General features: G+C 40.0%; 1 protein-coding gene across 2 annotated transcripts; it reads left to right on the plus strand.

Moving 5' to 3' along the window:
* The first annotated feature begins 1,923 nt into the window (after nucleotides 1–1,923).
* Nucleotides 1,924–26,358, plus strand: dennd1a (DENN/MADD domain containing 1A). Of its 2 annotated transcripts, XM_019272166.2 has the most exons (23): nucleotides 1,924–2,116; nucleotides 5,354–5,418; nucleotides 9,530–9,573; nucleotides 9,683–9,732; nucleotides 10,123–10,242; nucleotides 10,718–10,787; nucleotides 11,737–11,817; nucleotides 12,073–12,126; nucleotides 13,648–13,758; nucleotides 15,218–15,318; nucleotides 15,589–15,634; nucleotides 15,767–15,868; nucleotides 15,959–16,084; nucleotides 16,220–16,321; nucleotides 16,389–16,476; nucleotides 17,189–17,229; nucleotides 17,990–18,061; nucleotides 18,146–18,202; nucleotides 18,466–18,618; nucleotides 19,042–19,106; nucleotides 19,973–20,110; nucleotides 21,666–21,912; nucleotides 22,253–26,358. In XM_019272166.2, the coding sequence occupies exons 1-23, from the start codon at nucleotides 2,100–2,102 to the stop codon at nucleotides 23,309–23,311; spliced, it is 3,009 nt and encodes a 1,002-aa protein (XP_019127711.1). In that variant the 5' UTR covers nucleotides 1,924–2,099; the 3' UTR covers nucleotides 23,312–26,358. The 2 variants fall into 2 exon arrangements, with proteins under 2 accessions (XP_019127711.1, XP_019127712.1); XM_019272167.2 differs by lacking the exon at nucleotides 19,973–20,110 and having other exon boundaries at nucleotides 1,926–2,116.
* Nucleotides 26,359–26,749: the final 391 nt, after the last annotated feature.

A 26,749-nucleotide genomic window follows, 5' to 3' on the forward strand; every position in this document is an offset into this window, starting at 1 on the left:
CTACAATGTTAAAATGCTGCATACACATTAATGCACTGTATATATACATATATGTTATGTCATTTTACTGAGGCCTTTTATTGGTTGATGACTTTGACATTTTTGTTATGGTGCATATGTTCAGTTGCTGTGCGTAAATTTGATTAAATGAACTGTATGCACACTGATACAGATAGGTGAAACATATCTGAATCTAAAATTGGAACCTAAAAAACAGAACAAGAGTGTAGAAACAAAAGAAATGCTTCCATGCAGGGCATGAGGTCTCAGTCTCAGTATAAAAATGATGTGAATCATATACCTGGATCATAACTCACTGATCACAGAACATCCATGGCAGATTATGGAGCAACATGTTGGACAGCACTCTCCTCCACCATCATTCAAACACCAGATTAAAGGATACTCTTCATCCCTCCAGTAGAGTGCCATTCACTTGGAGAATCTCTGACTAGGAGCACTGACGCTGTTCTGAATGCACTTTTGTGTTGGCTTCACTGAATTTGTCACCCATTTATATTGTGATAGATTGTGTGGTAAAGTAATTGTTATTGTGATTCAAGTCTGTTGAAAATATTTCTGTGCCACAGGGCCAAGGACTCTGACGTCATGTCTTCTGTATTTTGGAGGAAGTGTAATTTCTCACTTCAGTGGAAGTGTGGAAATAGTCTTCAGTATGTCGTATTCTGTGGTACAGAACAAGACAATAGAGGTCTGTTTATTGAGTGACTGGTTGAAAGAAATAGATCACAGATGGGAAGCATATAATACTCTATTATTAATGTTAACCTGGAAATAATAATTGTTTGTTTTTGTTACCTTAGCATGAGTCTTTTATATCTATTCATGCTAGAGATTTTAATAGCCTTGCATATATAAATATACTAGTTAATTAAACATGCTCTGAGGTTACAAAGCCATAGGAAGCGTATACGACGATCACTCTCGTCTCCATCGTAATAATAATTGTAACAACAACTTGTAAAGGATCATCTTGTAAAAGACTAGCCGCTCACATGCAGCGGTTAGTCTTTATTATGGACCTTCCACTGTCCAGACACACAGCTTTCTTCATAAGCCTGTGTTGGATGTGGTCCAATATGGCCAGGACTTGTTGACTTTGAAAACTATTTTGCTGTTTGGAAGGTTTGCTGAATGCAAAAATAATTGCAGTGGAATGATAATGTATTGTGTGCCAGTGTGAATATCAATATCCCTTTCATGCCTTGATTTTAGAGATGCAACTATCAGTCAATCAAAAGGAAACTGATAATTGTTACTTGTTTCAGTCATTTCAATGTCTTTAGGTGTTGGGTTGTTGGTTGGTTGACAGCTCTGCTACTCCCTTCACCTGGATGTCCAAGACACTTAGCCTAAGGTGTTCTGGTACCAAGTACACTTATGAATGACCTTATGTTTGAACATGGTGTTTGTTATTCCATGGCTAGCACAGAAGCCCAGTAACAAAAATACACTCTGGCTCCCGGTCAGAATGGCAGATGGTTGCCGACCCACCAGGTTTGGGTCTGACCTTTTCCTTACCACTGCCACTTGAATTCTCATGTCTTATCATGCGTGATAAGTGAGTGGGAAACACTAACTATTTAAAGTGCTTAAAAACACTTTTTACTTTTTAATTGTTGAGCAAACTTAGTGCTATTTTCATCTTAACAAATACAATACAATAAATAACAGTACAATACAATCCAGGTTTCAGTTTAGGTCCTCCAAAGGAAAAAGTTTGCCCACCCGTGGCGTCCACATATGACTGTCTTCGACTCTGGGTAAAGTAAATAACGGTGACTGTATCTATCGAATCTATATCTTGTCACGGGACCCAATCGTCGTCTGTAACATGTATTATGGAAGCTGTAGTTTTTAGGTCTTGTTCCGTCCGTATTACAGATATACGTGAGTTTTTACAACTAAACTACAAGTCCCAGAGTTCCGCGCGGGGCAGAGCGTGACCTACGCGTGTAGTCAGACCATGGCGCTGTGTAGCTCTGTGTGACAGGTTAGCATCTGAAAAACAGCTCCGGACAGACGCGTCTGCGCACTGTTATCCGCTGCCGACAGCGACGGCGGGCTGAGAGGCAAGGATGGGGTCCCGAATCAAGTAAGAACGTCCACTCGCTGCTTTACCCGGGGCTGTTAGCTGGGTTAGCGTTGTTCCTGTGAGTCATTGGGAAAGATAGAGAACAGTGCTAGGCCCTGACTTGTTGCGACACTGGCTAAAAACAGTGGACGGACTCCACTCACAGCAGCAGGACAACAAAGCATTCAAGTGTCTCTGAATGGTCCGAGGCTTCTACTCATTCACGGGCTGATAAAACACGTTAGCACAAGGCTCACCGGGCATCAGCAGTGACAGACATGAGCAGCAGTGAGTTAGAAGCGCGCGCGCGTGTGTGTGCGCGTGTGTGTGTGTGTGTGTGTGTGTGTGTGTGTGTGTGTAGCTGGTGGAGGCATGGGAACTGTGTCAGATTTTCTCCGTGAACCGGATGCTGCTTCTCGCGACTAAAGTGCAGAACAGACACGGTGGGATTTGATAGAAATCCCGGTGCTTTGTGTAGCCTGATGTCACTTCTCTGACATAATGTCAACACTGTAAGGCTGCGACTGATCTGTCATTGTGTGTAGGTAAACAAAGAGAACTACTAATCCGTTATTTTTCATGGTGTGTTTTTGGAGAATGAGCTGGTGAGTTATTAGAATTGCAGGCACGTTATTGTCACAATTGTATTTTTACAGAGGTTCTACGTGAACTAACAGTAAGCAATCTGCATGTTTGTAGAATGAGCAGGGTGAAATAAAGGTCCTGCTGTGACAGCATTGTGTGGGACATGTTGATCATTCACATGTGTTTCATCAAACCTGTTCAAGATAATGTCTTATTCATCAACGTCAGCGTCCAAACCATTGGATCGGTCTGAGACATCCTTGGATTCAATGTCACTCTGTATGCAGCTACCTTGTGTTGACTAAGAATTTCTTAAGTCAACTGACTGCAACTCTAAAACACAGCAGTAGCCACCACTGCAGACTTAGAGGTCACGTCCTCGGGATTGTTAAAAAGCCAAGAAACAGTCTACACTCTGTAATTACACATGGAGGGTTTTAGAATTCACTCTGACATTTCTAGACCGACAAGACTTAAATCGGACTGTTTGTAGACAAAACATAATTCTAAATGTGAAGCGTGTAACTTACATATTATTCTATACACACTCTGCTCTATGGTCCATATCCTAAACATTTGTATTATTTAGATGAATAAATAAATAAGTTGTGAAATGTTTCTCAAATGTATTCTCCAGTCTTTATTTTTCATCACAGCCGAATATGACCCACCAGTATTTTATTAAAAGACAGCTCAGCCTGTAACAGTATTCCTCATGCTGTCAGTGTTCATCACATGCTGATCTGATAGCAGTCAGCCTGGTTGGTCTAGATAGTTCGTCCTGCAGCTGTCTGTTAAACAGAGCTGTGGTGGGCCAGTCATGTACAAATAAACACAGAAAATAAGTACTATATCTACAATAATTCTTATTTGTTAAATAAATAAATACAGATGTAATGGAACTTGCTGACATCAGAAATAAACCCTCCTGCTATATGGCCTTTTCATACAGTAGGTACATACATGTCTACAAAAAGATGACTGCTGCCGTTTGTTGTGGAGAAAGTCAAAGGTCAATGGTGAGGTCAGGAGGAAAGAAAGTGTTCAGGAGCCTCTGATGTCTTATGCTGTATTATTTATTGACGCTTGGCCAAGGAGAATTAAAGACACTCTCAAGGTACGTCTTTAGTGCCTGGGTCGGTCTCACATTCTGCCCAACTCATCCTGGTGGATCGACTTTAAACCCCAAGATAACACCACAAATACTACACGTCCAGAATTAGTCAAAGAGAATGTTTTTATTCATGCAGGTGTTATTATCAGTATATTCTAGTCTGGAGACACAGATGTCTGTTTACGCAGGTTGGAACATCAAGGCCAGCTATCTATTATGTCCAGGAAGGCAGCAACAGGTCTCTTTGACCCTGGTCACCACAGTGTTGAGATAGACTGGCACCTACTGTTCCCAATCAAAGCCAAACAACTAATACTGCTGAATACTCCATACTCCATAACGCCGTTCAACTTTAGTCTGTGCTGCTGCCTCTCTGTCAGGACTCCTTTTTTTAATGTCAATGGGACCTTTCCTGGTTAAATAAAGATATTTTGTGTGGATGCCGAACCTGTTCATTAAATCTTTATTATAATTCTTGCACCTAACTACTCCCACATACTCTGTGCTCTGGAAACCATTCAAATATGACTATTTTCAGCTCATGCAGCAGATTATGGCGTGTATTTAACTAATTCATACCTTTCATGCTTTTTAAAATATTCAGATTTTACATTAAAATAAATGGCACAACCTTCAAATCTTTCAATCAACAACAACAACTTCCACTACTTCTACATACTTTCCGCTACAGACTTAATTCAGACTTTAAACTTTATCACACTATTCTACTGTTTTTCAGCTCCTTTCACATTTTTTGCATTATGCATTTTAGCAGAAGGCATCCACACTACGTTTTAAGGAGCACTTCTGCTACACTGCCTTTTCATACTGTCAATAATGTTAACTATGTTTCTATCATGGAAAAGACAACTTATACCCAAAGATATGGGTCAGACAGAAAGCATGGAGGAAATGTGATTGTTAGAATTTATTGTTCTAGTTTATCTTATTTACCTAATTAGCTATATGACTTAGGTCTGAATGTGTGTAGACAGCAGTTTAAAGCAGTTTAATGAACTCTAACTGGGTATGTCATTGACCCCATTCTAATACTGTTTAAAAATGAATGTGTGTAGAGGAGTAAAAACCCTCTCCCTTTGTTTGACTCGGCATCCAGTCAGTGAATTTGTAGCTGATGTGTGAGACAGTCGCACAATCTGATTTATTGAATGTACACTCCTTTCTAAAGTTATCATTGAATCAAGACATATTTGTCTTGATTCTGAGTGTTCTGTGTTGCTGGAGCGGATGTTCCATCATTAAGGCTTCCAAAAGGCCTGTTAAGCCAGTTAAGCACACATACCGACTGCATCATGTGTTGGGATGGAATTTGGCTGAAATGTCTCAGGACTCAGTCAGCAGTCTAACAACTGTTCTTATTCACATGCAATATGAGGATAAACCTATAGACATTTAAAATCAGACGTCCAATGAATAAGAAATAAAAAACTATTGTGTTACAGTAAACACTTAGAGAGAGTTGCAGTAGTCTCTTTGTTGTTTAGGAGATCAATAGTAAAGTTTGCCTGATTTCTCTCACTGTTTCTGTTCTGTTCCAGGGAGAGCCCTGAGTCCACTTTTGAGGTGTATCTGGAGGTGGCTCATCCAGGCAGACACAGCTCTGGTAAGTCCCTGAAGGATGGAGGACATACATCAAATCATTTTTTATTATTCACACTGAATACATGGATTTGTCAAATAGGCCTTGAACAGACTTGTATAGCTTCTATGAAACAATTAGATTCTTGGATTGGTCACTGCGGCATGATGTCAGGTTACATTTCTCTAAAAATTTAATCCAGCTCAGCTACTCTGTTTGCTGGGCCTGCATTTAAATGAATGGAAAACCTGCCACAGCACCAGATCTTAAATAGGGCTACGCAAAATGCCAACTGCTCATCAGGAACAATACATCGCTTCCTATTCAAAGCTTTCACACCAATACTAAACACACACACACACGCTCACACTCACTGGGATAGTTTGAGTGCTCTTGCTCAATGAATCAGTGTTGAATCAGTGACTCTTTTGTATATGTCAGTGCGAAATTATCACTCTTCAGGTAATCCGGCATGAACGTTAACAGGTTAACTGGTGACTCTAAATTGTCTGTAGGTGTGAATGTGAGAGTGAATGGTTGTTTGTCTCTATGTGCCCTGTGATGAATTGGTATCTTTTCCAGGGTGTAGCCCGCCTCTCGCCCAGAGTCAGGTGGGATCCGCTCCAGCTCCACCGTGACCTAAAAAAATGGATGGATAGATTTTTATTATTTCTTAGAATATTTAACTGCTTGTCATTCTATCTGTAATGTTAGATGAGTGATGTGTGACTAAAGTGTTGAACATTGTCTGTGGTCAGTGACTGGTTCAGTAGTAGTTCTGTCTGATGCTGTCTCAGGGTATTTATGCAGGTCACTGTTCAGTACCATGCTCTGTTGCATTCAGCAGTGAAACATTAGGTCACTGTATAAAAATGATTATTCTGACAAACTTGAAGCTCTGCGGTGTGAAATGGTTTATTTTAGTCTTTGGAAAGTTTGTCAAAATTATCGATACCATATGTCCAAAACAAAAGATCTGCAATCAGATTTTCAACCCAAGGCTGCACAGAAGAAACGATGGGGAAGAAAATGAATTGCTATTAATATCATTAATAATGTGTTTAGTGACTTTTGTCTGTACCAGCATTGTGTATAGGTGGTTAAATAAAAAAAAAAACTTCCACTACTTCTACATACTTTCCGCTACAGACTTCATTCAGACTTTAAACTTTATCACACTGTTCTACTGTTTTTCAGCTCCTTTCACATTTTTTGCATGTCAATAATGTTAACTATGTGTCTACACTTCATGGAAATGACAACTTATACCCTTCAATGTCCCAAAGATATGGGTCAGACAAAAAGCATGGAGGAAATGTGATTGTTAGAATTCTCAGGGGGAAAAAAGAGTTTATTGTTCTAGTTTATCTTATTTACCTAATTAGCTATATGACTTAGGTGTGAATGTGTGTAGACAGCAGTTTAAAGCAGTTTAATCAAGTATGGTCTTTTTTTATACTGGTACTGTATCATGGTCTAAATTTCTCGTTGTGACAGCCTTACTCTTTGGAGTGCACACAAACAGCAGAGCAGAACAGGCCACCTTAGCTGGTAACTTCAGGACCATCAGTTATGCCAACGATGAAACGTCATGACGTGCATGTCCTCATGAACAGCTGACATCCATCAAGCTGAAACAAACAGTTTACCACAAGTTTGTGCAGAGTTTGATGAGTCTGACTTGAGGCACGAGCAAACCTCACAGAAGAAAATGAAAGAACTTGAGGTTAATACAGAAATGTTCTAGCATACCACTATAAGTACATGTTTGCATTGAATCCATTTTTTGACTTGACTCTAAGTTTAGCTTTTTTCTGTGAAATATTGGATATTTTTTATTAGTTCACATTGTAAGACATCATAAGTCAAAAAGGTTTGAACAGCTGCTTCATAGTTAAATGTTATAGTGGTTGGTGTGTCTCGTCTCTCTGAGGCTTTTTTTTATTCTTCAAAGTATTCGACTAATTTCCTGGGTACTCAGGAAAAGTTGTCCGCTTTACTTCTAAGAATTTCCTCCTGTTGGAGTCTTGTGCCTTTCATCATTTCCTGTTCAGTCTGTAAGATGCCATAGCCATCTCTGTGACACACTAATCTTTTTCTGTCTGACGACATCTGCTGGTTTTGATTGTGGAATCTTTTCTTTGCATTTTGTTTCAGCCTGCTTCACAGTAAAGCTTCACACTTCACTTTAAACCACCATTTAAGTTTGAATTCATGTGCAGGATCATTTGTTTCTGTAACAACAAAACAAGTATATGTCATTTGAATATTATATTTCTCTCAAACAGTGAGGATTACAATCCAGTTTTGATGTGTAGAGGTGATCTGCACCATTCCGTGCACTTCTAACACTGTTCTGCAGCCTCTTCGTGTTATGTACCAAGATTTGTTCTGAACGTTGTGACACTTGAATGATCCAGTGAAGCCTTCAGTCCACCTGCTGGACAGAACATGTAACCACAACGAGAGCAGACTTTTAAATGAATAATCTCTACTGGTGGAAAATCGAAACATTACAATATAAATCGTTATATTTCTATGTGCATTGAACCACCTTTTTTAAATGTGCTGATGATATAGAAATATCTTATGATGCTGAGCAATATTTTTAAACCTAAACACATTAACAAATAATATTCATATGGATTCCTTAGATTATTATTTTATCAAGATGCATACAGAGTGACATATTTTACAGTGTGATGTTGACAGCTTTTCTAAATGAAAAGTAAGATAATGCATCGGTAGGGCAGTTGTATCATATATATAGTTGGTGTATATGTCCCCTTAACTATGAATATATAAACTTAAATTTTTTACAGGACATAATGAAGATAAATATTATTGCAGTCATCTATTTTTTTTAATTTTTATTTTATATATACTTTATTTATTTAATTAATAAATTATATTGTATACTATCAAAAGTGAAGTTTACTGCTTTAATTAATTACATAGTCACACATATCGTACATCATCATACAGTTACAATCATGAAGTGTATTTTTGTAAGCTCTAATTTGTTCACTGAAAAACAGTGTAATCTAGGTTAGTAATAAGAATACATTACATACATACAATACATTTTGTTGTTGAACTGTAAAATATTGTGCCTTCTTTCCATAACTTTGCCCTGCTAGAATTGGGGTTCCACTGTAGTCTGTCTTGTCCTCTGCTTTATAATGGTCTGTGTTACAGACCTGATTTGCAGGCTGCAGTGTGTGGGTTCATAGCATCCCGCATGGTTCTGATAATCCATGATTTCTACTTGTGGAATGGTTTAACTTTTTTGATTACGTTTGCTTCTGTTGTTGTAAAAAAGATTTGGGGGCATGTGTCATAGCTGTTGATGTACCTTGATCTCTGTCAGATGGTCATTCTTCCTGAACATGGCTAGTGTTTTTTCTCTGTAGCAGTGATCGAGAGTGTTTAACCTTCTTAGCCCGATGTAGGATGTAGACCACTGTGATGAGGATTGATGTCAATTCCCTTGGCAGAAAGAGCAGTCTGATTTCATTGTCAATAACTCCACATCAAGTCACAATTTAATGTTCCTGCTGTTACACTAATCCTTATTTGTTAGTGGTGTGTTGACCATTTGTCTATCCTTTCAATCCAGAATCATTAATACCACTGGAATCATGGGAAACTTTATAGAGCTTATAGGGTTTCTACACATAGGCATTGTTAGATTAAAACAGACATCAACAAACTGTTGGCAGAACATTGTTGTCTAACTTTGTTAGTGCTGAACAGTCCACACAGCCGGGATTTAAACCAGGAACCTTCTTGCTGTGAGGCAATACTCCTCACCACTATCTTTTTATACATTTTCTTTACAGAGTGCCAAATCATAACTTCAGTTATCTCCTGACACTTTCCATACAGAGCAGGTCTAGACCGTACTCTTTATAATATTATTTACAGAGACCCAACAATTCCCACCATGAGCAAACACTTGGTGACAGTGGTGAGAAAAAACTTCTTTAAGAGGCAGAAACCTCGAACAGAACCCGGCTCATGTTAGGCCACGACTGGTTGATGTAATCAATGCTGTAGCTTTAAGACTCCCCTTATTTGGAACAAAGGGGCCCAAAGCTTTGAATTGTGACTCATGCCTGTCCATTTCTAACAGGGCCAGAGGTGCGAAGGCAGTTCCCTGAAGACTACACAGATCAGGTTTGAACACACATGTATATATGCTGTAGTCCATTTAGCTATATATATATATATACACACACTGTGTGTGTTACAAATACACAGCATACTAATCATCTGTGTTCCACAGGAAACTCTCAAGACTGTGCCCAAGTTCTGCTTCCCTTTCAGCATGGACAGGTACACACACACACACACACACACACACACACAAAGTAAATCAACCTCTCTCTCTGCTTGTTCAGTATTTATGTTTTTCATTACACTTACATAATACTGTGTTTTGTATAGCAGAGCTCATTGATGGTACCCCGCAGGGCTGTGATAAATGATTGTGTTCTTGATTTCTGCGTTCTTCATCCCTCTCCTTTCTCTTTTCCCTCCCTCTCTCTATCTCTCTATCTATCTATCTATCTATCTATCTATCTATCTATCTATCTATCTATCTATCTATCTATCTATCTATCTATCTATCTATCTATCTATCTATCTCTATCTCTCTATCTCTCTATCTCTCTCTCTGTCTCTCTCTCTTTCTCTCTTTCTCTCTGAACCTCTCTCACCGTGCAGCCAGACAGTCAACCAGGTTGGCCAGAACTTCACATTTGTGTTGACTGACATTGAGAGCAAACAGAGATTTGGCTTTTGTCGCCTCTCCTCTGGTGCCCACACCTGCTACTGCATTCTCAGGTGAGTCTGTGTGTGTGTGTGTCACTGTTTGCCCCAAGCTTCAGCAACTACTCAGCAGGTCGTCTGCTCGTAGCATTGATTAAGGTCTTTCCAGAAGAAAGATATGTGAAAGGTACGTGCTGATAAAAAGCTACCAATCCTTTTGTTAAAAAAACACCTTTGGTATTAAGTATGACTTCTGATGCAGTTTAGCCAAAAATGAACCAGGATGAGGATTCATTATAACAAACATGTACAGTAGCAGCATTCTGTAGTTTCAGTGTTTATGGTAAAACTACAGAGTGCGTAGAAATGTACAGCATAAAGATGTTACTATTAGATTGTCAAAGCTCAATAAAAATCACCAGATATATTTCACAGACTGTGAAGCTGTCTCTCTGCCAACTGAGTGGAGTCTGAAAGTGTTAGCCTCAAACAGTAAAGAGTTGAGCTTTGTAAAAATACAAACACATTTGTTCTTTTGATGTTCTCTCAGCTACCTGCCCTGGTTTGAAGTCTTCTATAAGCTGCTGAATATCCTCGCAGATTACACCATCAAAGGCCAGGTGAGACATGGACAGGTGACTCATCAACATATGAAGACTAAACATGTGGTTGGATGTCAGCTCTCAACAGTTTTGCTTTTGAACATTGCACATAGCACACTGCTTACAGCAGGGCTACTGAGGCCACACCCCCTATCTGCACAGGTGATTTCTGTACCTGGACCACACTTTAGAGCCCAGAGCACACAGAGACTGTTGAAGACACACATTTGAGCTTGTGGACGACATAATATTGTTCAATAAAATAATTCAAACTCGATAAAGTTCTACTTACAAATAAATCTGTTGAAATGTTTTTTAATTGTTTTATTTTGCATGTCTGCTTATGACCAAACTCAGTGTTTAGATTTATGTTTGGATATGATACTTGCTTGCTCATGGTGGAACTGTTGAGTCTCTGTAAATAATATTATAGAGTACAGTCTAGACCTGCTCTGCATAAAAAGTGTCATGAGATAACTTTTGTTATGATTTGGTGCTATATAAATAAAATTTAATTGAATTGATACAGTTTGTTTAAATTACCCCAATTTCTAGTTAATTCCCATAAATTTCTGTAATTCCCATGGAGTTTCCGATTTGGAATATTTCCAAAATTCTCACGCTTATCTAAAAGGTTTCTGGAAAGTTAACGGAAATTTACTGGAAACTTTCTGCCCCTTTGCTACCCTACTAGAAAGAGACTGCTGTTTATCTGTAACGCTGACTAAACCGTACATCGGAGAGATAATTAACCAACAGCAGTGTAATCAGCTATGTTGTTTGATGACATGACACAGAGTTTTAAGACAAATATGAAGTGTCACTGTCTTGTATGTATGATCATTCTGTGCACCTATCTTCCAACTGATTCATGAGACTCTAAATTTCTCTTTGTGTTTCTTACATAAGATCATATATATTTAAATAAATATATATATTTAAATTCATTGCATTGCATTTGTTTCAGGAAAGCCAGCGGCAGGAGCTCCTGGTGTCACTACATACGCTCCCTGTCCCTGAGTCTGGAGTCCCTGTTCATCTCGGTGTGGTGAGTCTGACCTCACAAGATCACATTCAGCTGAGCGCAGTTTAAACAGGAAAGACTGCAAGGAGGTTTTCCTCTCAGAGGAAAATAATGTCAAGTGACTCTGTCACTTTGCAACTATGAACTTCTACACCAACTGTTATTAGACATCACCATACATGTCTGTTTCATCGGAGTAGAAGAGAGATGAGTTGACATCATTCTACTACACTGATAGATTCAAACTCTAACTGATCCTCTGCTTTCTGTTTTCTCCAGCATTCCTTCTTCACTGTGCCCGACACAGGGGAACTCCCCAGCATACCTGAGAATGTGAGTGTTGTCATTCCACCCATGACATTACCACTCAAACCTCTAAACTCCATTTGGCTAAGCAGAAACACACTGCCTGTGTGACGTAAACAGGGGTGTGTGCACGTGTGTGTCAGGAGGAGATCATCATGAGAAGTTGTTTTTGTGCCTTAAAACTGCATGAAATCTCTGGTACTGGGTAGAAAATGCTCATTTTAAGAATGTTTATGTTTCTCCTTTAGTCCCTAAATGACTCTTGACTCTTGCCATTCTGGTCAGTGTGGTCACCTCTCTGGACCTGTGCCTGCTGCAGTGGGTTTTTTTCCTCATTGTTTTCTTGCCATATTCTCTTGGAGTGCACAGAAAAAAATAGAACAGATGGGAACAATAGATTGCGAGCGGTTCACTCTGTCTGAACAGTCCAATTGGTTAACATGGGCGACAGAAAGGAAGCACTTCATGAGGGCTTCTGCCTCCTATTAAGTGCTACAAAAATACAGATTAAAGGTGAATTAAATGTAGAACTACTGAGATTAGGTGACATTATGAAGTACAATTACAGACTTGAACAAATACTCATGTGCATCCATGATTACAAACAAACAAGCTAAAGTGTGATGGCAAGATAGTAAGTGGAGGTTAAATGTTTGTGAGTGAACCTTTTCCATCAAACAAACTCTGAGGTTCTTGAAGCTGTTCTGTCATTATGTTTAGTTATGTTTATCTTATTGGAAGTATTTCTGTGCCATCAGAGTTTGAATATGAATTTGTAATACTGAATTTTTTCCACATCAAAATCAGACTTAAAATTTTAAAAACCATCGAAATTTTAGTGTGTTTTTTCACCTCTATTTTTTTTTCAATGTTAAAATAAATTCAGTGTAAAAAAAAAAATCAATGTCTCAAAATATTCAGTTTAAAAAAAAATTCAGTGTAAAAAGAAGGGTGCGTGGTATCAGTCTAACTCTCTGCAAGAAAGTGAATAAGCATATTTACTATTGTCGTTGTCACATGACCAACTTGATTGGCTTAACGTTTGATGAATTGAGACAGGGATCGAGTGCTTCTCCCCAGATGTTGAGTCTGGTTCTTTTTACACTACATTTTTTGACATTGATTTTTTTTTTTTTTTTTTTTTTTTTTTTACACTGAATTTTTTGAGATGTTACATTTTTTTACATGGTGAATTTCAAAAACGGAATATTTTGAGACGTTGATTTTTTTTACACTGAATTTATTTTAACATTGAAAAAAAATAGAGGTGAAAAAACACACTAAAATTTCGATGGTTTTTAAAATTTTAAGTCTGATTTTGATGTGGAAAAAATTCAGTATTAGAAATTCATATTCAAACTCAGATGGCACAGAAATACTTCCATATGCCTTCAGTATTCCAGATTTTATAGAATGCATTGCTGCTGGACACTTTGTATGTGATATTGAGTTTTATGACTTGAAGTTTATGACTTGAAGTTGAAATGACGGTCTCTACATTCACAACTAACTCTCGTGTTTTTCTCTTCTTGTTTTTGACCTTTGCAGAGAAACCTAACAGAGTACTTTGTAGCAGTAGATGTCAATAACATGCTTCATCTGTACGCTAGTATGCTTTATGAACGTCGAATCCTCATCTGCTGTAGCAAACTAAGCACTGTAAGTAGAGTCCACTTCCTGTTTCTTCTCTCATCTACCGCTCTCCCTTTTGAAATGTTTCAGTAATGAGCAGGTCTGTCAGTATCTGGAGTTTACAATCACAGCATTTCCCCTGTGAGGTCTCTAAAAAGAAAATGTTTTCTTCAAGATGTCATTTTGAGATTAGACTGAGATGTTGTCTGGCAGTATTTATTTTTTTTGAGTTTGAAATATTATTCAGACAAAACAAAGTTAACCAATCTGTCTCTCAATAAACCAATGCCAGACAATCACCACAAGTCTGCCATACACCAACTACAAAGAGTTCTATGTACTATGAAGAGGTCTCCTCCATCCTACACATTAGTTCATCATTATCACCTCCTTCTTTACTGTCAATGGGCTGTTTGTCCACTGAACTGTACCAGAGGAGAGAAAGAAATGTTACCACAGAAACATGGCATGACCTTAACTGTTGATCCAGCCATCAATAAATCTCTGTCCGTCCAATTCTATAGATTTGTCAGTGTTGGGAACACACCAAACACACATTTATGAAACCACCACATCCACCTCAGATGTCAGATTAAAAAGACTTACTGTGTGTTGCAACAGCACATTAGCTTGATCATGCTGCTTTTACTTTGTTGGTCAGATGTCTCATTTATAAATATTAAATATTCACCAAACTGTGTACATAAAATATACTACATTAATACTTTTGAATAATAAGCTTGTTATACATGTCTAAATCCATGCCAGAACTGTCAGGCAGCTGAAGAAGAGAACCTGTGCCGCTCATTGTGTGCCTTATTCTGTAAAACTGGTCAGATATTTGTTTAAACATAGGTGTGAGGTGATCACAAGCAGCAGATCTATCTACACAGCATGACACATTCACACTTTCAGCGTGGACAGGAAGTTATAAAAATAATGGTGTTGGATCACATCTGTGTTCCTGGAACATGTGCACTTCAAAGCAGCAAGTGTCCTTGAGCAGGATACTGAACCTTGCTCTGAACTGAACTGCTGAAACTATTATGTGTCATCGTGACTGTTTATAAAAGAGGATGTGAAAATAGGAAAATGAATACACATCAACAATATAAATATAAAGGAATTCATGTAGTATCTGTTGGCTCCTCAGCACCAGAACACAGCTGCTCGCCTGTTAACTCACTGTCAGTGCAGCATAGCATCAGATACTCAGGTTACAGGTCATGGGTCAGTTATTGTCTCCTCTCATGTTTGAACACTGAGTCATTTTTATCTCCATGACACATGCTGGATTCTGGATTACGTTTGATATAGTGGGAATATATTCTGTATACTTACAATAACATACAACCTAAGATATTTATGATATTATTTAGACCTAATGTTATATTATATGTACTGTATATATCATAATATTGAGTTTCAGTCATGCTCTTTATTCCTGAATTACATTTTAAACTTTGATGTGTGTCTGTGTCTGCAGTTAACAGCTTGTGTCCATGGATCTGCAGCCATGTTGTATCCAATGCACTGGCAACATGTTTACATTCCTGTCCTGCCTCAACATCTATTAGACTACTGCTGGTGAGTCAGACCTGCTGTGTTCAACTCAGGACACACACAGCTAAACAGCTAAACATCCAGGCGCACCAATGGATAAAGACTGTACACATATACAATATGGCCAAAAGTCACTGGACACCACTGCTAATTATTGAGTTCAGGCATTTCAGCCACTTTAAACATGGCACTGTCACAGGATGGCACCTTAGTCAGTTTGTATTTCTAAGTGCTATTAATGTGAAGTGGAAGCAACAACAGCTCAGTAACTATGAAACTGGTTCTTTTTTTCAGTGCCCCAATGCCCTACCTCATCGGAGTACATTCCAGCCTGATGGAGGTAGGTGTCAACAGGAAGCAGGTCATAATAAAATAATAAAACAGGATTTTAATTGTATACTATTCACCTGTCTTACAGTACAGTAGCTTTGTGTCTTTAGCTGACTGTAAGTATTCTTTCTGTGGCTTGTAGAAAGTTCGGGGGTTAGCTCTGGACGATGTGGTGGTCCTGAATGTGGACACAAACACCCTGGAAACCCCCTATGACGACCTCCAAAGCCTACCCAATGATGTGGTGAGGAACTGTTTAACAGTACTCAGGGTGTAAACATGGAGCTAAACATTCCCAGATGTAACCGTGTCCTAATGACTTCATGTCCCACAGGTTTCATCTTTAAAGAGTCGTCTGAAGAAAGTTTCGACAACAACTGGGGACGGCGTGGCTCGAGCCTTCCTCAAGAGTCAGGCGGCTCTGTTCGGCAGCTACAGAAACGCTCTGCAGATTGAGCCAGTCAGTACATACTGTAGAGCCCACATCCTCAGATCAATAAAAGCAATAGACCAGGACTACTGGGCACTGAATCTGAAATGTTGAGTGTGTGAGTGTTGGACAGTACTCTGACATGTATGTTTCCTTCATTTTTAGGGCGAGCCAATTACATTTAATGAGGAAACCTTTCTGAACCATCGTTCCAGTGCCATGAGACAGTTCCTGCAGAATGCCATCCAGCTGCAGCTCTTCAAACAGGTACACACACACACAGACCTGAATTTCACCTTTCCTTTTACACTCTTACCGTATTTTCCACCTGCAGTTCATTGACGGACGTTTGGATCTGTTGAACTCCGGTGAAGGTTTCAGTGACATCTTTGAGGATGAGATCAACATGGGAGAGTATGCAGGTGAGCCAGTAGTGATATGTTAATGAGTTACTATGAGTTTGTTATCAGTCAGGTACGTTGACATCACAGAAGCATTATGGAGTGCACCAATACTGTTTGTTCCATTTCCTGTGTTGTCTCTTGACTCCTGTTTGCTACTGCAGGCAAACACACATGAGGAGGTCATGTGACCTGAGAAAAAAATACTTGCATTCTTGCATAATGTTGCTTTAACTTATCAGCACAATGAGATGAAGTTATCAGTATTATTTAAAAAAATTTACTCACAGTTTGAACAGTCACAACTTCATGACATGAAAACACACACATGCCAACACACTGACCAGTCACTGTAACTATTCTAACAGAGAGATCACAGCTGGTTCTAGACCTGCACGGTAGAAGTCTGTCATTGTCTTACAGCTCTGTCCATCCTTCAGACTGTGCATCTTATTACAGATGTGTCAGATTATTGCAATTGGAAGGTGATCACGAGCAGCATTTGTTATGTTATCTACACAACATGATACATTCACACTGACAGAAAGTTAAAGGACAAAACAATGGAGTCGGAGCACATTCTTGTTGCTGAAGAAACTACAGTCTCTGTGGCTATACACTGCAGTGGTGTTACATTACAATCCAGACTACATTTCCTAGAACTCCTCAGTTGGTACCCAGCATGCTCAGAGCTCGATGTTTTTGACCTTTTATTGTTGTGACTCCCACACAGGCAGCGACAAGACCTACCACCAGTGGCTGTTCACTGTGAAGGTAAGCTACTAATGCTGTTACCCAGACACACAGCACCTCGTCCTAAGAATACAATGCATACATTTTTGATAGAGAGAGATCTGTCTTTAGAGTTTGTCCCTCTGTTAGCAGGGGACAGTGATGTCAGTGCATATTGTATGTCAATCAATGAATCCAACACTTGGACATGGATATGAATGCTGCCAGAAGATATTCCTAATGATTCCGTTGACCCCCTGACCTTTAACAACACCAGGTCAAATTTTCCTATCAGCTAATATTTTGGTCCATGATGGCGTTACTTGTTTATTTCACAGAACCATCTGGGAAGTCATTGTGGGAATCTGTTTGTTTGTTAATGGTATAGGCATAGCTGATGCTAGCAGCATCTACACGGCTCTTTAGCAGCGTTTCTCACACACATCATCACACACACCCAGCATTAAACCACCGATAGGTCTGTAACCAATGCATTCAGACACAAGTGCAAAGCTTGAAGCCTGGCAAGATGAATTCATTAATGTCTTCCTTCCAGCACCTTCAGGACATGTCCCACTTTTTTCTCCACTTTACATCTCTCAGAAAAATCAGTGTCATTCTTTCTGCTTTAAAGTTGTGTTGTTGTGTCTCTAATAAACACTGCAGCCTCTGGGTGCTGCTCGTGGGGTTTCAGACCTTTACTCATATTTTTATAAAGTGTGTCCATTTATTGTCTGAGAGCAAACCTTCATAATACACTGCCTTTTTTTCAAGATGATTTTATGATGATGTTTCCTGACAGAAAGGGGGCGGGGCTATCTTCAACACCGTGAAGACCAAGGCGAACCCAGCCATGAAGACTGTTTATAAGTTTGTAAGCATGTCTCTGACTTCTGTTTTTTACATATGAACCTTGAATGAGACAGTGAGGCAATGATCTGGCTTATTTGTTCGACAGGCTAAGGATCATGCAAAAATGCGCATCAAGGAGGTCAAGAGCCGACTTAAGCAGAAGGTACGTACCTCTGCACTGCTGACAAACCATTGTGTTCTTCTTGCTCATGTTTGAATCTTAAGCTCCAGCAGCTATGATGGTGACAGGTCTTGGTCTCTCCCTCACAAAAAAATACCTCAAACTCTATCCTGACTTACCTTGACTTCCTTAACTGACCCCCACCACCCCAGCCACGGCGTGCAGCCTCCCTCCCTCTCCCCTCGCAATGCCATCACTCCTTTCGCACATGTCAACCCCCGCATCCCTGTGCCCACCCTCTGCAGGAGCAGGCAGAAAACGGCTTCTCCACAGTGGGGTCGGGTGTCATCGACGAAGACAACACGGCAGCTTTCACCTCTTCCACTGGTGCAGTCAGGAGGGAGGGACCACTACGAACCTTGGAGGACCAGAGGCCAATCACTGTGCACTTTGGACAGGTAGGAAATATGAGTTAAAGACTTCCTAAGAAGTTTCATGATGTTAATGTAATGTATGAATGAGCCTTTAGAATATATTTGTTTATACTCTGGCATTAAAAATATACTGAACCAGCTTGAAAATGTGATTATTCTCAGGAGTGTATGCCATGTCGTCCTCTACGATTTCTAAATGAATTTGTGGATGTTTATGTGTGATAGACATTCAGTCCCACTGAATCTACAAGTATGTGTTTTATGTGTGTTCTGACTTGGTTCTGATTTTCGCTTCTGAGGAAAACGGATCAGGACTTTTGACATGACTTGTGTCAGTCAGGCATGAAACAAGTTTTTAAGTACTTTACCATGAGCTGTCTCCAAATTAGTTTCAGTGCTCTATCTACAGTATATTCCTGTGGTAAGCTGTGTCTTCCACCTCCTCAGGCTCGGCCACCAGTGCTGTTGAAGAGACCAAGCAGCAATGTGAGTCTGGAAAGCAGCATTGACCAGTAAGCCTACCTCCATTATATACAGTATATCCCACTATGCATAGTGCACATCTTCATTCTGTATTTAGATGCCAATGCATGAGCTTTACAGTAGAGTGGTAAAAACTACTGATCAGTTTCTTTGAGTTTGTAGATGAGTGCAAGAAATGTAACATTACAAGCCCATATTAGCCTGGTGAATATACAGTAAATCATCTTGTTAACTAACTCTTGTTAATTTAGGAGTGAGTGTAAGTTCCTGTTCTTACTTAATTATTCAAGTCCCCTAACTTGCAAATTTAAATACACTGTTGATGTTTAAATTACCTGCAGCTGCTTCACTGTAAAGTGCTCACCATGCTTCATACCATTCATCTGACTTAGCATCTTCTATGAGAAGCTTTTTAATTGTGGTTTATCAGAGAAAACATACAGCTCAAAGTGAGATCATAAACAATTTTAACATAGGACAAAATCTGTGAAGACAGTGAAAATATATGAAAGGTAACCATATTTAAAAAAACTTAACTGCCATGTCATTGTTTCTCTCACTGTAAGTGTATGATTAAGAATCGTGCCTGTAGACTGACAAACTAGTTGTCACGGTACAATGATTCTCTGTGGTGGTGTGTTTGTTTGTGGTCTAATTCCATTTCAGCTAACTGCACAGCTTCCTTTAGGCTCATTTAAATTAGAAATCAAACAGTAGAACTAGTAACAAACTTATCTTAATACACAGTATAAAAACAAAATACAAACTGCTGATCCTCAGCAGTCCTTAACCTTTTCTTACATTTCCTCCTTTCCTGTTCCTTTTTAGTGGACTTAATTAACACATCTGTAATGAGCTGTGAACTTCCCGTTGTCCTCCTTTCTCCTTACTGTAGCTCTATCCGTCCTACTCGTCACTACACAGTCTTTCTCTCTGAGGATTCGTCCGGAGACGAGCTCCAGTACGACGATGACTCCATCTCTGGGTTTCCTGACAGCTTTCTCTTCTCCGTCCCTTTTGAGTGGTCGCCTCTGTACGCATCCTTCTGATTGGCTTTCCACTAATTTCTACTACTTTCTCAACTCCTGTCTTTTCTTTCTAATGATGTGTGTGTGTGTGTGTGTGTGTGTGTGTGTGTGTGTGTGTGTATTTTATAGCTTCATATGGGGGTCATTATGGTCATTGTAGGAGAAAATCTTGGTTTTACTGGTTAATTAGGTTTATTTTGTCTGATAGAAGTCTTCAGAAGACAAAAACCCAACCTGACCCAGTCTGTGTGATTATGTATATGATATGTCTGTATATGATATGACACAATACATATAGCATGACAAATGGTAGAGATTTTACTATTTCACTGAGGTTCCTTTGCCAGTAGTGTTGCAAAATATGAGCAGGACCACTTTACAGCAAACTTAATACAGACTTTTTCTTTTTCAGTGAGCTCTTCATGTTTTACCATTTTGAACAGAAATGAGGAATTTCAAACTGAATTCACCTTTTTATAACCAAATCTGAGCCGGCTCACTGTTCTTCTCTGAGAAGTCAGAAATTAATCAGGCATAACATTCAACCACTGAAACTAATTCTTCTGTTCAGGAATGCAAGTAAATAATTATAATTAGCCATCTTGTTCAAGAAATAATAATGCGCTTTAATATTTTTTTCAGTTTTTTGTTTAACAGTATATTTGAAAATGCATGGATAACAATAATATTAATTATATTTTAGCATTAAAAATATCATTTTGCTTAAAGAGCTTCTACATACTGCTGTATTAACCACTACAGAAACATCAAACTTGATTCTGTAATTACCAGTGCTGTTAATTTAATTTTAAGTACTAAGTATCGATACCCGTACCTGACATAGTAGGCATTGTTCTTGAAACCAGTTTGCCAATCAATATGCAACTACCTTGAAACACAATGTCATCAGTGTAAAATAGCTGTTTCTCCCATAGACTTTCAGTATATCCATGGTTGGTGCTTTATCTGTGTGGATTGGATTTGGACATTTACTATGGATACAGTTCAACACTACATTTCAGTACAGACTCTCTGGGGCCATTCACTCTATTGAAAACAGTACAATTGAAGCTGTGTAGGAGGTTCGCTTCCTCTTCCTCTGGCTTCCTTACTTTAACTTTCCTGAGCTAGAGAGTAAAGTCTCACTCAGCCCATTGTTTCCTACTCAACATGTAAACAGGTCCAAAAAATTCAAATCCAATATACCTGTGGGCACTGTAGTTTAAATAGTAGTATAAATATATTAACATTTGTTGTAGTATCCATCCATGGATTTGGTGTGGTTGGAGTTATTTGACTCATAATCAAGAGATATAATGAATTTCAGTCAATTTGGTGACGGTAAGAAAAAATGTCTCCAGTCTTCTCCTTCACCTAAATGAATGAAGCAAAGTGGGTGCAGGAAAGAACAGCATATTGACCATAGACTTAGAAGAATAAAAATGTAGGTGCATCTTTATTTGAAGGTCAATGGTCCCTTTTTATGTGTTGGATGCAGTTTTGTGTCCCATAAAGACATCTTATGTGAGAGTAAGAAATAACCATGAGTTGTCCCTGCAGGCCACAGCCATACCGCTCCCTGAAGGAGGTGGAGTTGATAGAAGGGGATGATCCTGGTTTTGGTGCAGAGAGTCACACAGCCCCACCCAGCCCGGTCAACGAGAAGTTCTCCAATGTCAACCTGCTCGGCGATATCTTTGGCTGCCAGGATGAGCCAGACAGCCAACCAATGACCTTGGCTAAAAGTCTCGAAGACCTGAGGACTCCCAAAGACTCTGATGAGCTACAAGCGAAATTCACCTACCAGGTCAGAGGTCCAAAAGTCTTTTAATTCTGTCTTAATATTTTTGTTTTGTTGTTTACAAAATCCAGAAGAGGTTCAGATTGACTAAAACCTGAGAAAAATACCTTGTCAACAACATGTCCACATGGCCATGAAATCTGTTGTGGATATTCATGGTCCTCAGATGATGATTCCTAGGGATTGCTGCTGACCACATAAACCTTCATCGAGCACCAGTGGTGGAAATTTGTACGTTTTGGATTAGGCTCTCTGGGCTGTAGAAGGGTGTCTGTTATTATTTTGCACATATAGTTAGTTATAGTTATAGTTCTTTTAAAGTCTGAATTATTTCTTGTGTTTTCAGCGGATGGACCTGAATGTCGGTGAACATTCACGAACGCTTCCTGGCCTCAAGCTCTCCAACCCTTACAACAAGCTGTGGAGTATAGGGCAGGATGAAACAGCCTTGCCCGCTGGTGTTCCTCCTACCTGCGATAGACCTCCGTCTGTCCAACTTCCTGTGCAGATGGAGACCCACTCTCCAAGCCGTGAAATCTCTAGCCTGGTCCCTGACTCATTAGACCCTTCCACCCCCAGCAACATCACCATTCCACGGCCCCACGGAAGGAAGACGCCTGAGCTTGGTAGTGTCCTCGCACCCCCCATGGCCCAGTCGCGCTCTAAACCAACTGGAGCTGGTGAAGGAGGGACTACGTCAGGAGGACAAGAGTTTAGACAAGCCCTGAGCATGACCACCGATGGACAGCTACTGAAGCCCAACAAGAACACTGAGGACAGTATGGATCTAATAAGCCTTCTAGACCCCCTTAACAGTTCAGCACCAACCAGTTCCATTTCACTGAGTGACGGGGTAGATATTGGTGCACCATCATCTACTTGCAAACCAACACTACCACCCAGGTCTTACCCACAGGGCTTGCCTCCTTTTCCACTGCATCCTCACATATCACTCAACCCCTTTGCCCAGTCTTTGAAGCACACCTCCCCTCAAATGCATTACTCACCGACTGTAAGTGGGAATCCCTTCAGTGCAGTGTACGGCCCTCCACCAGGCTCTTACTTACACACTTCACCCCAGCCACAGTCCTTTTCTACACTACCGGGACTCTACAGACAGCCTTCACCAGGCAGTTCAACTCTGCCACCCAACTACGGACTGCTCCAGCCAGCCTTCCCCTCCTCAGTCTCCTCCCTGCCTCACTCCTCTGCCAGCAATCACGCTCTTTCCAGCCTGGCGGACTCATCCTCTATGCCCAGCACAGCCATGAACAAACTTCGTGCTGAGGGAGACAGTCAGATGATTCAGGATCCTTTTGGGGATCTGGTGACTATGGCTAAGCCGGTGGCACCCCCCAAAAAAAAGGTGGAGGACCTCCGCAGGAGGTGGGAAACATTTGACTGAAGCCTGTGAATAAGTACTGGGTGCCCCTTTTTTGTCACTACCCACACTTCTCTCACTAATGTATCACAACCTTCTATTGCAGTTAATGCCACATTAGTTCTAATACACTCTGCTCTGCTTATGCAACTCACAATCATAGAAAAACAATGGCTGAAGTGATTCAGCTGTTATTAGCTCAAAGACATTCTGAGGAATGGTGGAACACTTGAGAGTTCTGTAAGAATTGTCAATTCCAAAATGATGGATGGATGAATTTTGTGTGTATTTTCAAACCATGCCGAACGATGAAAAAAAGAGCGAGCAAGCTAAAATTAGTCAGGAAACATTAGTCCATTAGGGTTACATTATCCATTTCCCCTGCAAAGTAAGATTCAAGGTATTTTCTTTTAGACAGCATGTGGTTGCTGTTGCCACCTTCATCTTTGTCATTGTCAAGTCAACAGATAGAGTAGACACCAGCGGCAAAGAGAGAGCTGCTGCAGCTCTCATGAACATGTACGGTTATCTGCCACTGCTGTCTGAGTTGACGATGGCTGAATGTTCATTGAATTATCCCTCAATCATACACGTCGAACAGTTAAAGTTGCTGTGTGTCATATTGCTAATTATTTCTCTTTTTAAGATCCACTCTATGAGATGAGTAGGTGGATAGCAGCAGCCTGTAGCATATGGCTCAGGTTGTTGGTGTGTCCGGATGTAAGCAGTTGAAGCCGTCCAGTTGAAATGCATAACTGTAATATCTCCGGACAGCTGTCTGAAAGCACCTCTGCTCACAACTTAAAGGTCCAAAGTTTTAGTGGGAGCTTATGGCAGAAATGGAATATAATATTCATTGGGTAGAACTAGTGTAGAACTAGTGTCAATCAATGAGGATCTTTGTTTGTTCCTCTGAGCTTTTTATACCTAAAAAGTCCCTCTTACATGGAGTCCGCCTTGTTGATTTGACATGTTTTTACAGAAGCCCAGAATGGATCAAACCACACTTGTGCTTCACGGCCACCGCAGATTCTCCTACACGCTTAAAAGGAGAGGGTGAAACGAGGGGTATTCAGTTGGTTGCTATCTGCAACTTCACTGCTAGATGCCACTAAAGCCCACACACTGGACCGTTTAATCAAAGTTATAATCCTTAAGATTTCGTGTTCTGGTCAGAAATATTCTGGTCAGTCATGGTATTTGTATCACCTCTCTGTATATGGGGGGAGTCTGCCTGTTCAGTGCAGGTCTCAAGTTTTGTACCCACAAAGAGGTTTCACAAGAAAATATGCATGCATATACTGGATAACACTGCACATAACAAATTGACCCTTCCATTGATTGTTTGGCTGTGCTGTCACTCTCTGAACCCATCAGCTGTTTTCAGTCCCAGAGGGCCACAGCCAGTGTTTCTGGACTATCAGGAGAATGGAGAATGACTTCATCGGCAGCCCACATATGAATGCAGATAACTTAGAAATGCTAATAAAAAGCTAAATCGTAGTCAAACGATAGCTGATGGGTTCTGTTCTACACACAGAACAAGCCCGCTCAAACATGATTGGTCAGTACTTCTTGGACTACAAACAGAAACCAGAAAGCTTCTGGTGCCAAGATCTTCATCTCACCTACAGATTTTGCATTCATATGCAATATATGTGTATTGATTATTGCACTGTAAATTTAAACAGCTCTCCACCAATAACCCCAAAGCAACCAGGACTGAAATCTTAAAGATGATAACTTCAAATAAAAATAAACCTTTATTACCAGGACACAATTTGTAGGAGGTCCATTCGTGAATGATCCTACTTCCTGCCACTTTGACTGTGATACATGACTTTTGTTGTAGACTGTAATGTCTGCTGCTCTTGTGTCGTGCATATGGAGCACATGGGATGATGTCAACATTGGCTCCTATTATTAGCAGTAGCTTGTCTGCTATAGTGATGAACAATCTAATGGCATTATGTTACTGTAGCTACAGAGTGTGGTGCATCTCGCTCATGCAGTAAGTTTGTTAGTTGTTTTTGTTCTTTTGGCCTTTCTGGTGAACCCATCTCCGGCTTCTCTCTCTGACCTGTGAAAATGTGTTGCCTCCTACTGTTTTTTAAAAACACACTTTTTAAGAGAACCTGCGAGCCTGAGACAGACTGTAATGTCCCTGCAGTGGTTTTATTTTCTGTCTAATTAAATATACGGGGACTTTGAAACACTTTATTGTACATGTGTTGTTTTAAAGAGTTCCTTTCGCCTATTTTGCTGCTCATATATGAACTCTATTCGTTTCCTTCTGTTTTTTGTTTTTTTTGTGTGTTTGATGACAGTGATTGGCTAATGAGTTGCAGGCTGCCTACACAGTGTGATGTCAGAGAGCAGCTCCACTTTCTGTTTCAGTTCTTCTGACTTCAACATCAGTGTGGGTGTCGCTCCTCGGCAGCCTTCACTGCTCTCCAGGCGATCTTTGGGGAATGAATGCCAAAAAGTCCTAATCGCTTCAAAGTGCTGTACAGGTCTGTGTGTGTGTGTGTGTGTGTGTGTGTGTGTGTGTGTGTGTGTGTGTGTGTGTGTGTGTGTGTGTGCGTGTGCGTGTGTGTGTTTTGTGTATAGATTACACTATATTTGTTCTAAGACTGATTAAAAAGTGGTGACTAGTATCCTACTGCACTTGCTTAAAATACTCTTTCATCCTAACCTGCCAGCTTCACTCATTCTGTATTGTGTTGAGCTGCTCACGACATGGTTATGACCTTGTTGTTACTTTTGTCTGTTGGTCCATGTGTCATCTCTGCTCCTTCATATTCACATGACATTTAATATTGAAATTCATGGTCCTCATTAGTCCTGATTATTTGAACTTGTAAAGCGCCTGTCCTTTTCACATATTTCCACTTGCTCAACACTTTGGTCCCTGACTTTATGTATCAGACACATTAAGGACTGTGAATATTTTGTGGTCCTCAGAGGATGAAACATGTTTTTGTTCACTCTCTGATCTTTTCTTTAACACCGCCATCACACCAAAATGTACACTTGTACAAACAAAATATTAAAATCAATATCAAAATCCACAGCGCTGTGCACCACTTTGTCTGGCTGTCTTAGAAGCAAATGTAAGTTGTTAGCGTGGAAAATTGTCAAGCTAAGCTAACCCTGTGCAGTTTGATTACTGCGTGTTTTTTGGCTGAGAGACCAGAGTTAGCTAAAGTCAGCATGTGTGCCTCCCATGCAGGGCTAGGTATAGTTTACGAATGATGACACCGGTACCCTTAAAGTGATACTGATACCAAGTGAGTACAGGATGTATGTTACTTCAGAAGCCAGTTCAGTTTATTTAAATAACAGACTGGAGTTTGCCAAAACTTCTGAGGAAGCCAAAATCCTTCAGGGTGAATGTCCTGTGGACAGAGGAGACTAAAACAGAGCTGGAAAATGACCAAAAGAATACTTCAAGAAGCCCCC

Source organism: Larimichthys crocea, chromosome I, assembly GCF_000972845.2.
Source record: "Larimichthys crocea isolate SSNF chromosome I, L_crocea_2.0, whole genome shotgun sequence".
In the NCBI taxonomy this organism is placed as follows: Eukaryota; Metazoa; Chordata; class Actinopteri; family Sciaenidae; genus Larimichthys; species Larimichthys crocea.

Excerpts from the sequence above, each read along its gene's own strand:
- dennd1a (XM_019272166.2), top strand. Across the intron at positions 9,733-10,122 it reads TTCCCTTTCAGCATGGACAG|CCAGACAGTCAACCAGGTTG; the intron begins GTACACACACAC and ends CTCACCGTGCAG. Across the intron at positions 16,085-16,219 it reads ACGCTCTGCAGATTGAGCCA|GGCGAGCCAATTACATTTAA; the intron begins GTCAGTACATAC and ends CTTCATTTTTAG.